This window comes from Chiloscyllium plagiosum, chromosome 19 (assembly GCF_004010195.1).
Source record: "Chiloscyllium plagiosum isolate BGI_BamShark_2017 chromosome 19, ASM401019v2, whole genome shotgun sequence".
In the NCBI taxonomy this organism is placed as follows: domain Eukaryota; kingdom Metazoa; phylum Chordata; class Chondrichthyes; order Orectolobiformes; family Hemiscylliidae; genus Chiloscyllium; species Chiloscyllium plagiosum.
The window spans coordinates 1,771,263-1,784,883 of NC_057728.1; the positions used below are offsets into that span (position 1 = coordinate 1,771,263).

General features: G+C 44.1%; 1 protein-coding gene across 1 annotated transcript in view; it reads left to right on the plus strand.

Moving 5' to 3' along the window:
* Positions 1-11,077, plus strand: part of tmem178b (transmembrane protein 178B) — a 68,193-nt gene extending 57,116 nt beyond the window's left edge. Inside the window, exon 3 of the mRNA XM_043708928.1 lies at positions 10,706-11,077. Coding sequence (XP_043564863.1) covers positions 10,706-10,746 — 41 coding nt within the window. The 3' untranslated portion in view covers positions 10,747-11,077. The remainder of the gene's footprint in view (positions 1-10,705) is intronic.
* Positions 11,078-13,621: the final 2,544 nt, after the last annotated feature.

Consider the following 13,621-nt stretch of genomic DNA (forward strand, 5'->3'; position numbering starts at 1 on the left):
CATAGCCCTCTAAACCATCCCTATCCTGTGTAAATGTGTTTTAGATGTTGTAATTGTACACACATCTGTCAGTTCCTCTGGCAGTTCATTCCATATATGCACCTCTGTGAAAACTTTGCCCCTCAGGTCCTTTTTAAATCTTTCCCGTCTCACCTTAAGTCTATGCCGTCTGGGCTTGGACTCCCCTCCTCTGGGGAAAAGACCTTTGCTAGTCACCTTATCTGTGCCTCTTACGATTTTATAAACCTCTATCGGGTCACCCCGCAACCTCCTAAGCTGCAGGGTAAAACGTCCCAGCCTATCCTGATAACTCCAGTCTCGGTAACATCCTTGTAAATCTTTTCTGCACCCTTTCCACAATGACTGGTTTCTGTCAATGAGGGTTAACCAGTCAGATAGAGAGTCTCAATCCTGTTGGCTAAGTTTGAATAGCAGGCCGGAGGACAAAATCCGTGCTGACTATCCAGTGTAGCATGAAGGGAGGGCTGTCTGGTTGGAGGTGCAGCCCATCTTCATCCTATTTTAAACTGAAGCCCCTCTCGAGCAATCATGGCCACTATTTGAAGAATGTGATCTTCAATTGTCACAAACAGTATTTGTCTCTTCATCAACATTGCTACATCGGTTGATTAGGCTGTTATCACATTGCTGACTAAACTAATTCTTTCCAGAAACATCTCAGCACTGGCAAGTTACAGAATTGGTTTCAGACACTCCTTTCTTTTGTGATTCAGGTGAAGGAATTAAAACTTGCTTGTTAAGGTCTGACGGGATTTGAGGGCCACTTGACATAAAGAAACATCTAGAAGAGTTTTTGGTTTGCTGCGCAGCTGCTCAGTGAGAGCAGAGCTACCCCAGAATGTTCAAATATGGTTTCAGTTCTGTAATCTGCATTCATTTCTTCGAAACACTGGATTCCTGAACTGTACCGAAGCAGGGAATGTTATTTACTAACAACAGTAAGTTCTTACATGGAGAAATAAGGGGAGAGAAAGGATTTGGACTATGCTGAACCTACTGCACTCACGTCACCATAATCATTCAAAAATTGCACACTCCTGTGTGGCACTGTTTGAAGTGTTCTTGCAGGGCAGAATATGTATGTTTGTATGTGTGTGTGTTGTGAGTTCAAGTATGTGCGACTAATTTTTTTTGAGTGTGTTTGAACTGGCAGTGAGCGTGTTTAAATAGATGTTTGTGGTGGTGTGTGTTTAGTGTATATCTGTATGTGTGTATGTTTGGATGCACGTGTGTGTTTAGGTGTCTGTGTGGGTGTGTTCTCCTGATTGTGAGTGTGTACGTCTGAGTGTTTATGGGGCTGGGGGATGCAGAAAGGTATGAACATTAGTTGTAATTGCCTCATTATTAACCCTGTAGGAGACCTCGATATCAAGCAGCCTAGTTTTAAACTGTGTGACCTTTCTCTTTCACTAAAAATCATGCTGTCATTAAATATTGAGTGGACTCTCACAGCCTGAAGGTGCGAGCTGAATTTAATTGCAGAGTGAATTTGTGCAATTCAGAGTGTATCTCATCCAGGATTACCTTGTTTCCTTAGGCACTCTGGGTTCTCTCTCTGTCTTGCTCATTCTCTCTCTCTCTTTCTCTTTCTGTGTCCCTTTGTCTCACTCACTGTCTCAGGAATGCAGGATGGCATCCAGCTGAACTGTTCATCTTTCAATGAGGGAAACAGTTCTTGATTCCTTGCCAGCATGAGGTTAAGGAATCTTGTCAGTGCTGCACTTGCAGGGGACTAGCAGGTTAGGACTGCGTTGAGCGCTCAGTCTAATGGCCCACACTGGCTAGCTTTCAGTGGGAGAGAGGGAGTTATTGATCGCTGGTCGTTTGATCTTTTCTGTAGCATGGGTAGTGTTTCCCCCTTTCTAATCTTCCTCCTGGAAGAACAGTAAAAGGTGGCATTGTGGTTCAACAGTTAGCACTGCTACCTCACAGCATCAGGTACCCAGGTTCAATTCCAGCCTTGGGTGACTGTCTGTGTGGAGTTTGCACATTCTCCCCGTGTCAGTGTGGGTCTCTTCCCACAATCGAAAGATGTGCAGGTTCGGTGGATTGTCCATAGTGTTCACGGATGTGCAGGCTAGGGTGGTTTAGCCAATGGAAATGCAAGGTTACAGGGATAATGTAGGCTGGTGGATCTACTTGGGATGCTCTTCAGAGGATCAGTATGGACTCAATGGGCTGAATGGCCTGCTTCCACACTATAGGGGTTCTATGATTAAGAAGCATGTTTATTTTTAATTGCAAAGATATACTTTTTTTCATTAACAAAAGTCTTTATGTACATGCAGGTACTAAAGTCATTCAGTTCTGTACAGTATTTCCACATGGAGAACAAACATTGGGGTTTGACTTACTCTACAATTGCAACAAACCCAAAGGCATTTTTTACTTATGCAAGATCCTTTAATATATCTGAGAGTTAGGGGAGGGTTGGGGGGAGGAGGGGGAGGGTGGTGTCTGATAACTGTGCAGGCCCCCATTGTTCTTTGGCAGAAAGATCTCAGACAGAAGCATGTTGCAATGAACAGCGCAGCTCCAGTATTACCTCGACTTTAAAACCTTTCTCCTCATTCCCTCCATGAGCTGACCCCCTCCCTATTTCTGTAGTCTCCACCAGCCCTCTAAGAGCATTCTTCTGGTTTTCCCCTGTATACATCCCTGAGACATTTGACGGCAATGAAGTTGTCATCTGAATGCATGTTGTTGTCGTTGTTGTTGTTGTTAACCCCTGGCTGTGTCTCGGGATTGGTGAGGTTAATGGAGTATAAGTGATCGAAGGCTAGGCCTTTCTTCTTGCACAACAGGCTCATAATGTCCAGTGTCCAGCCTACCCTGATCTCTCAGTGTGAAAGAGATTATTTCAGGCCAAGCAGCCAGTGCTAAATGTGTCACATTTAGTTGTCAGATGGAGAATGATTTGCTAGGCCGTGGTCACAGCGTGAAATTGAATGCTGCACGGCATGTTGGCAGATGTGTGCTGACTAGTTCACTGATGCCAATATTAGCCAGCTGCCACCACATCTGCCTGAGTCTTCAGCTGCTGATCTTCGACGTGACATCTCATCCTGGCTCATCCAGCCCTCAATTGTCCACAGAAATCTTCCTCAGAGTTTGTGATATCCCTATGCCAGGCAACCCATAGACCACAGGACACCCTCCAACAACAAGAGGATCTTGCAAAAGTAATAAATGCCTTTGGGTTTGTTGCAATTGTAGAGCAAGTCAAACCCTAATGTTTGTTCTCCATGTGTAAAGACTATACAAAACCGAACAACTTTAGTACCTGCATGTACATAAAGATTTTTAATGAAAAAAGTATATTTTTGCAATTAAATATAGAATCCCTATAGGTTTTGCTGTCCTTCATGCATGAGCTTACCAGCATCAGTCACCTTCAGTGATTGCATTAAAGGCAGTCCAGACACAGTTCACTCAACTAATTCCAGAGATGAAAGAATTGTCTTGTGAGGAGAGATTCAGACCTGTACTTGCTAGAGTCCAGAAGATTGTGAGGAGATCAAATTGCGGCTTATAAGATGCTAAAAGGATTGACAAAGTAGAGGCAGAGAGGACATTTCCTTGTGAGGCAATCTCAAATGAGAGGTCATAGTTTTAAGTTCGACAGATTTAAATGGAGATGAGGAGAAATTACATCTCTCAAAGGGTTGTGAATCAGTGGCAGTTACTACCCAGAATGTGATGGATGGTCAAACAATGAGTACATTTAAGGAGAAGATAGATTTTAATTAGTAATAGGTTAAAGGTAGCAAAGTGAAATTGAGGCCGAGATAAGATGGTGGGGCAGGCTCGAAGGGCTGAATGGCCTCCTCCTGCTCCTGGCACACTTCACAAGGCTTCTCTTACGTAGCTGTCATGTGTCATGGCTTGTGCGCTTGCCTCCGAGCCGAAAGAAAGTGGGTCCAAAGATGAACTCTGAACCTTCAAGCACATAGTGTAGGATGGAGGGAATGCTGGACAACTCCAGGCGTTGACTTTCAGACAGGACATTAAATCGAGCTCTGGGGAGAGCAGACTACCTTGAAGAAAAGTCGGCTGCTTTCTCTATTTAGTCCTGACCAACATCTACCCAACATCACCAAAATGGCTCTAGCCACGCTCTCGTTGCTGTTCATGCGATCGAGCATAGCATAAGCTATGGGTAGCACAGTGGCTAAGTGGTTAACACTGCTGCCTCACAACACCAGGGACCTGGGTTCGATTCCAGCCTCGGATGACTGTCAATGTGGAGTTTTTACATTCTCTCCGTGTCTGTTTGGATTTCCTCCGGTTTCCTTCCACAGTCCAAAGATGTGCAGGTGAGCTGAATTGGCAATGCTAAATTGCCTATAGTGTTCAGGGATGTGTAGGTTAGGTGTATTTGTCAGGGATAAATATAGAGTAATCGGGTAGGGGAATGGGTCTGTGTGGGATACTCTTCGGAGGGTCGGTGTGGACTTGTTGGGCCAAATGGCCTGTTTCCACACTGTAGGGATTCTCTGAAATAATGGGTACATCATTGGCAAGGACTTTGAAATGCAAGGTTTTTATTCTTTTAAGCTCTCAAGGAGCCATATTGACAGCCATACTCCCACAGCACAGCGTCCAAACTCACTATTTCAAACAACTCACTGTAATCTTGGCTGCTATATGTAACTACTGCCTGTAAAATTGTTAGCCATTCATTTCTGAACTTCACTATCTATCAGTGGTTACGCATGTCACGTTTATCAAATACCACTCCATGATCGGTCTATTTCCATTCCCCGCCCCTGTTTCCTCAGGCAGGAAATATTCAAAGCAAGCCAGGAGTGATTGGAATCATGCTGGCTGCACAGCAAGAGGCCACTCGCCCATCATCTCTCAGCTTGTTCCCTTCTCCGTCCTCCTCCCAGCATCCTTTGCCCATCGAACCATTGCTGTTAAGGTTTACCATATCCATTCAAAAGCCTTCCTAAAATGTAGTGCCCAGCATTAGACAGAACACTGAATTTGAGCCAAACCAAATCAAAAATACTACAGATGCTAGAAACCTGAAATTAAATCAACAAATGCCCAAAATACTCCACAGATTTGGCAGCTTCCATGGAGAGAGAGAGAGAGAGAGACAGTGCCTTAGAATTGAAGGCCTGCAGTGTTAACTTTAACAAATAAGGCAGCTAATGGAAATATTTTGTTCCACACATTACTGATTCAGCTCAGATTTTAGTTTACTGAAAATTCAGGACTTCTTGAATATTACTATCACTCCTTATTAGATGTGAACATTATTCCCATAGACCTGGCTCATGCATTTAGCTGTGACTCCCTTTATTTGTGAGATCTGATCATCATTAGTTGGCTAGGACAGCATTCATTGCTACGTTGTTGTGGGTCTGGAGTCACGTGTCGGTCAGACAGAGTAAGGAAGACAGATTTCCTTACTCAAGACCATGAGTGAAGCAGATTGATGGTGGGGGGGTGGAAGTGGGGTGGGGTATTGGTGGTATCCAACAACCAACATGGTCACCTTTAGATTTGATTTTGATTCCAGATTTTTATTGAAATCAAATTTCACCATCTACCATGGTAGGATCTGAACCTCAGCACCCCCACCCAAGGTTCTGGATTAGTAATACCACTACGTCACTACCTCCCTGACGATCTTAATTCTATGGCAATGTTTTTCCAATTGACAATATATAGAATGTCAGAGATGCTTTGTATTTTATAAAATTGGTTTACAGGTACTTTTCAATTCTTTACTTATCTGGTGTGATGTATTATGGTGATTATAACCAGATCAGCCAGACAGACGTCATAGTGTATGAGTTCCCGTATTGGGACTGTTAATCTGGTCCAATCAGGGAGCCTTGGCTGACACATAAAAAGGGTGAATGTTAGAAATAACTGACTCTGTAGTATCTGACTATGAATGAGGCAGTACTAAAGTCAAGGACTCTTCACGTTTTTTTTTTCATATTTGCCTTTTCTTTTGTTTATTTTTAATCTCTTTTCTCATTTTTGTTTATCTTTTTACTGGCTGGCTGCTCCAGGCCCATGGCCCACTTATCAAGAAGGACTGTAAAGTTGAACTTTATTTCTTTATTTTACTCCCTTTATATTCCTATGTTTTGGTTTATTATTCAGTGTTATTAAAATGGTGCCGGAGAGCGGTTACACTGCACAGCACTTTTTACTGTTAATGTTTTTCATATCCATTCAAAAGCTTTCCTAAAATGTAGTGCCCAGCGTTGGACAGAACACTCAAACCAAATTTTTGTAACAAAATACACGTATCAATTCATAAATCAAATCAAATCAAATCAAAATTAAAGGATGTCTTGATGACAGATACCGGCCTCTCTGGAGTTACTTCATGTGTGTGTTGATTAAATTAAATGTTAATCTGTAAATTTAACGCCACATGACTCCTTGAACTATAACAATTTTCCCCTGCACTGTTTGTGAATTCGGTCAGACCTGGTTCTGTCTAACTGCTCTGTTCCCAGCCTCCTTACACAAGTCCCACCTGGCTCTCTCCAATGGCATTGATCGCAGCCTTGACTGTCAAGTCTTGGAAAGGGACACTCTTCTAGGTTTTCCACATTGCAAGGCATCAGCAGAAAGCCACTTATTTCTTTTCATATAAATATAGACAGCTGTACATCTGTAATATCATAATGCTTCCTTCCTCACTGCACAAAAGAATAAGTGATTGGAGAAGGAAAGAATTCATCACAGCTAAATTGTTGGCTTATTTTGAGATTCGCTTAATAATGTGCTTTGAAGTGCCTGGGGATGTTTCATTATGCTAAACACAATAAATAGTGCAAGTTGTCTTTTGGTTCGGGTAAGATTGTGTCTAGCTAACCTGCTGGAGTTTTTGGTTGGGGGAAGATCGTGTCTAGACGAAAGTGAGGACTGCAGATGCCGGAGATCAGAGTCAAGATTAGAGTGGTGCTGGAAAAGCATAGCAGGAAAATCGATGTTTCGGGCAGGAATCCTGATGAAGGGCTCCTGCCCAAAACATCGAAGTTCATGTCTCCCTGACCTGCTTGAGTTTTTATTTAGGGGAAGACAGTGTCTCCCTGACCTGCTGGAGTTTTTGGTTAGGGGAAGATGGTGTCTCCCTGACCTACTGGAGTTTTTAGTTAGGCGAAGATGGTGTCTCCATGACCTGCTGGAGTTTTTGGTTAGGGGAAGATAGTGTCTCCCTGACCTGCTGGAGTTTTTATTTAGGGGAAGATGGTGTCTCCCTGACCTGCTGGAGTTTTTGGTTAGGGGAAGATGGTGTCTACCTGACCTGCTGGAGTTTTTATTTAGGGGAAGATAGTGTCTCCCTGACCTGCTGGAGTCTTTGGTTAGGGGAAGATAGTGTCTCCCTGACCTGCTGGAGTTTTTAGTTAGGGGAAGATGGTGTCTCCCTGGCCTGCTGGAGTTTTTTGGTTCGGGGAAGATAGTGTCTCCCTGACCTGCTGGAGTTTTTGGTTAGGGGAAGATCATGTCTCCCTGACCTGATGGAGTTTTTGGTTAGGGGAAGATCATGTCTCCCTGACCTGATGGAGTTTTTGGTTAGGGGAAGATGGTGTCTCCCTGACCTGCTGGAGTTTTTGAGGAGATAATAAAAGGTTGATGAGGGGAATGCAGTTGATGTGGTGTACATGGATTTACAAAAAGCATTTGACACAGAGCTACACAAACAGACCTATGGGAAATGTCATAACTTGTGGGGAAAAAACAACAGAAATACAATGGCTGTTCAATTGGCTGAGCAAAAGGAGACAAAGGGAATTGTTAATGAACATTTTTGAAGATTTGGAATGGAGTTCCCAAGGAATCATTGACTTCAAGAAGAAAGGAGGAGATACGCCCCTATCTACACTGGGTGGAGAGGATCAGGAGCATCAAGTTCCGAGGACCAAATGTCTGTCCTGGACCTCACAAGTAGATGTGAAGGTCAAGAAGGCACAACAACGCCTCTCCTTCCTCAGGTGACTGAGGAAATTTGGTATGTCCATAAGGACCCTCACCAACTGCTACAGATGTTCTATATGGGTACATAACAGCTCAGTATGGCAAATGCTGTGCCCAGGACCATAAGTTGTGAGCGTAGCCCAGACCACCATGGAAGCCACCCTCCCATGCATGGACTCCATTTACATTTATTGCCACTGAAAGGCATCCCAGCCCAATAATGCTGTATTCCACCCTTTTCCATCAAGCAGAAAATATAGGAGCTTGAACGCGTGCAGCAATAGTTCAACACCAGCTTCTTCCCCGCTGTTATTAGATTGCTGAATGAACTCTCTAACTTCAGATAACGTTGATCTTACTGATGTTAATCTTTTGTGCACCTCCTGTGCAGCCGTAACCCCATTCTGTCGAAGCACCCTCTAATCTGTATGTATTTGTTTGCTGTGATCTGCCTATACTGCTCACAAAACAAAGTTTTTCACTATGTGTAACTACAATAAATCAAATCAAATCAAACCAAATTGAATCAGTGTCAGGATGCTGACTTTTCCAAATACATATTATTAACTTGAAGTTTGGTACCTGGGCCACAGTTTAAAACGTATTGAATGATATGAAACTTGGAAACCACACTACCCTCTGCGTGAAAGAATTACCCCTCAGTTCCCATCTAAATCTTTCGCTTCTCAACTTAAGCCTAGCCCCTCGAGTTTTGAACTCCCCCACCCTAGGAAAAATACCTTGGTTATTCACCCTATCCATGCCCTCTATAAGGCCTCCCCTGAGCCACTGACGCTCCTAGCCCTAGCGAGAAGCTTTGTCTCTGTGTCCTTGCAGAGCAGGTGAAGCAGCAAAAGGTTACAGAGTAACAGCAGAACACTGAATACTGGAAATGTGAGAGAGAAACTAAAAGTATTGGAAATACTGGGCAGGTTAGGGATCATTCGTGCAGAGAGAAACAGGGTCAGTGTTTCAGGTCAATACAGAGCTGGATGATGTCAGAGGACAACGACACAGATGGTGGAAGAGGAAAAGAAGGGAAGTTGTGATAGGGTGGGGACAGCAGAATGTGGAATCAAGGACAGGTCTCCACCTGGAGAGATCCGGGGGTAGTCCGTCTCTTTGGTCGAGCCCAGAGCATCATGGACATACCACCAGCCTCCCGAATCAAGGACTCAGAGGGCTCAGGGAGCTGCCAACCAGAGAGTCTGGGAAACAAGGGAGATTTTAGGGTCCCTGAAATTCATTTTCCAACCCTCTTTGAACACAGGAGCAGTGCCAGAGGACTGACAAACAGCTAATGTGGACCAAGGAGGGTGGAATGGAAAAACCAGGTGACCAGAGACCAGTGAGTCTCACATCGCAAGATGTTTGGGAGGTGAAGATTAATTAAGGATAGAAGATGTCTGATGGGTTTGATTGTGTATTTCTTTTACTTAATAAGCCCTATTCCTCCAGTTACCACCTTTTTACTATTACTTACTTTGGGATTTTCGTTCATGTTAGCTGCCAGTCATATCTCATAATCCCTGCCCTGTCTCTGGGATCACATTATAGGAGAGAGAGCATGGGGCATTTAGGAAACAGTGTAACAGTCACTCAGTCACATCCCCATTGGGGTAGACCCTTGCTCAGCAGCCCCTTTCTGTAAAGAACCTCCACTGTGATAGCAGCTCAGCCAGCTGATGGACTGAGCTGCTGAATTAGCCTCTTATCCTGAAAGCTGCTTTTGTCTGCAAACACCATCAAAGTATTCTCAAACTTTAATCCAGATTTACAGAGATTGGGCCCCTGCAGCTGTGAATTGATTATATATATTTTAGATAAAATACCTTTTTGGATCATTCCCATCAGCTTATATTGATAGATTTATACATCAAGCTCTACCTTTGGAGCCCTGGTGTTCTGAGATATTACTACAGTGGGGTGTTGCATTTTGGAAAGGCAAATCAGGGCAGGATTTATACACTTAACGGTAAGGTCTTGGGGAGTGTTGCTGAACAAAGAGGCCTTTGGGTGCATGTCCTTAGTTTCTTGAAAGTGGAGTTACAGGTACATAGGGTAGCGAAGAAAGTATTTGGTATACTTGCAGTTATTGGTCAGTGCATTGAGTATAGGGGTTGGAAGGTCATGTTGCAGCTGTACAGGACATTGGTTAGGCCACATTTGGAATACTGCATCCAATTCTGGTCTCACTGCTATCGGAAAGATGTTGTTAAACTTGAAAGGGTTCGGAAAAGATTTACAAGGATGTTACAAGAGTTGGAGGGTTTAGGTTATTGGGAGAGGCTGAATAGGCTAGGGCTAGGATCGTCAGTGGCTCAGGGGAGGCCTTATAGAGGGCATGGATAGGGTGAATAGCCAAGGTATTTTTCCTAGGGTGGGGGAGTTCAAAACTCGAGGGGCTAGGTTTAAGATGAGAAGCGAAAGATTTAGAAAGGAACTGAGGGGTAATTTTTTCATGCAGAGGGTAGTGTGTATGGAAGCTGCCAGAGGAAGTGATGGAGGCTGGTACAATTACAACATTTAAAAGGCATTTGGATAGATACATGTTGACAAACTGTTGGCAAAAGGGACTAATTTAATTTAGGGTATCTGGTCAGCATGGATGAGTTGGACTGTACAACATTATGACTATGTTTCTATGAGTGACGCTGTGTTCGATCCCATTGAATTATCCTCAATATTTAGTTAGGGACTCCAGAGAAAATTGACATTATTTTCCTTGCAGTGACAATTCGGGAGAAACGTAACAGAGGCGTCAACATATGAGGGAACCTCACAATCAATGCAGAGGAAAGATGAGAAGGATCTGCTTTGAGTGAACCTTTGCGATGTGGAACGTGCTGTCCGAAAGGGCAGATTTGAGAATACGTTTTGAGAAGAAGGCGAGAAGTGTGTGACTAAGTGAATTTTGTAAGGCTATGGGGAAAGAGCGAAAGAGCAGGGTTGGTCAAAACGCTCTTTCATGGAATCACCTTCGGCTATGCTCAACACACTTGAATACATTTTTATTCTGCTAACACAAATCACTGTGGGTACCTCTGTAAACACCGAAATAAAAAGGAAGGAATTACATCAGCGATACCACAGCATGTGTTGCATGAGCTTCAGCACTCACAGACAAATGGAATAAAGAGAAATTGATAAAAATGGAGGAATAAATACTTCTTCAGCAGCTCAAATATTACTAATAAGTGTGAATGTGGTTTATGTCCTCCAATCCATCTCTTGTATCAGGCATTTGATGGCCTTTTGACAAGATTGGGAGGGGGCAAAGTTCCAATGCCAACTGCTCTCTGATTTGATGGCCTGTATCATTCTGACATCACTGAAACAGGGCTTTTATCACATTGCTGTTCATGGGATCTTGCTGTGCATGAATGAGCTGCTGAGAACTGGGATAGCCTGAGGTTGTAGCAGGTGCTCAATAAGTGCAGTTACATCTTCGTTAAGGTGTCAGCTGATGTGGATATAGTAAGCCATGGTGCAGATTATCCAATTGGGATTCGTCCAAAAAGTTGATTTCTTTAGCACTTCCTTACATCCTCTGGCAGCTCGTGAAGGTCTTTGAGTGCTGTCTGTGTGGAGTTCTCCCTGTGTGTGCACTCTGCTGGATGCTCCAGTTTCCTCTCACAGTCCATATGCAGGTTAGGTGGATTGGCTGTGTTAAATTGCTCCTGGTGTCCAGGGATATGTAGATTAGTTGGGTTAGCCATGGGAAATATGGGGTTATGGGGAGGCTTAGTGCAGATTCAATGGGCTGAATGGCTTCTTTCCACATTGTAGAGATTCAGAATGATTCTATGTTTCTATGACTGGTGTTAGTCAGGCAGGCGTTCGGTGACCATTTTGTGTGAAAACAGGTTCCTACAAAGAGCAAAAGGGCTAAATGACCAGCTCATGTGATGTTGGTGGACGGGAGAATATTGGGCAGGATGCCAGAGGGAAATCCCCCTGCTCGGCTTTGAGTAGCTGCATTTGTATCGTCCACAGGAACTAGCAGATGGAGCCTCTCAGTTTCATGTGTCATCCAACAGGGAGGCTCTCTCCTACTGTAACACGCTGTACACTGGACTGTCAGTTTGGATTATGTGCTGAGACTGCACCCTGTAACTGAGAGCTAACAACTAAATCAAGCTGGTTTAGTTTAAGGGCAAATTCAGGGATGCCAGTGAGGAGGGACATGTATGTGATTTGTGTTTGCCAGGGTGAGGGGGGAGTTGGCCCTCCAATTTGTGGTGGCACCAGCCTTGGCATATCTTGCCCATTGATATTTACAGTCAAGGGATGCAGAGTAGCCAACTACACCTCCTTCACAGCAACTGGGAGGGGGACGGTCCTTGGTTATGCTTTTTGCCTGTTCCCAGCTCACCTCTGCTCAGCTTGCTAGTCCAGACCAATCGGATTCAAAGCAAGGCTTCAAACACCCAAGGATCATCACCTCTTGGGAATTAATTGCTCTCTGAATGTTAACCGTGTAGAGAATGAAGTTTCTTCCCCGCACTTCTATGTCCAGCATCTCATACTCTTCCAGTGGCGCAGTGGTGCAAACAGCAGACTGGAAACCCGCAAGTGAAATACAACAAAGAACTGTGGATGCTGGAGACCTGAAACAAAAAAAAAGAGAAACTTCTGCAGAAACTCTGTGGGTCTGGCAGTACCTGTGGAGAGAGAAAGCTGAGTTAGCATTTCGAGTCTTCGTGAGAAGATGTTGATCTGAAGAAGGGTGACTGCACTTGAAACACCAACTCTGCTTTGTTGCCAGGCCAGCTGAGTTTCTCCAGCAATTTCTGTCTTTGTTACAAAGATCCAGGCTAATCCAAAAATGTGCAGAGCAGGTAAATTGGCCATGTTAAATTGCCCATAGTGTAAGGTGGTTTAGTCAGAGGTAAAATGTAGGGGAATGGGTCTGGGTGGGATAGTGTCAGTGTGGACATGTTGGGGCAAATGGCCTGTTTCATACTGTAGTGAATCTAATCTAATCTAATCTAATATTCCGGGACTCAATTTCAATCTCATCATGGAAGCTGGTGGAATCTTAAATGCTGTTAATTATTAATTCTTAAATGGGTGGCTGGTTTACTAAATTATCATTGATTGTTGCAAAGGAATGTGGTTCACTAATGTCTTTTCGGGAAATGGATCACCCAACCTTTGGGCGGCACAGTGGCTCAGTGATTAGCACTGCTGCCTCACAGTGCCAGGGACTCGGGTTCGATTCCAGCCTGGGGTGACTGTCTGTGTGGAGTCTGCATATTCTCCCTGTGTCTGCGTGGATTCTTTCCAGGTGCTCTGATTTCCTCCCCCAGTCCAAAGGTGTGGGTGAATTGGCCATGTTAAATTGCCCATAATGTCCAGGGCTGCGCAGGCTAGATGGATTGGGCCATGGGAAATGCAGGGTTACAGGGATTGGGTGGGATGTTTTCAGAGGGTTGGTGTGGACCTGATGGACTGAATTGTCTGATTTCACACAATAGGGATTCTATGAGCCTTCCCCAATCTGGCCTGCATGACAATCCAGACCCACATTCTGCTTGCGGAGCTGCCTGGTCTGCAGCGATCTTCCAATCAGATTAGAATAAGGAGACATGGAAAGGTTCAGACCAGAAATGCTTATGGATTAACACACTCCCAACCTCTTCTT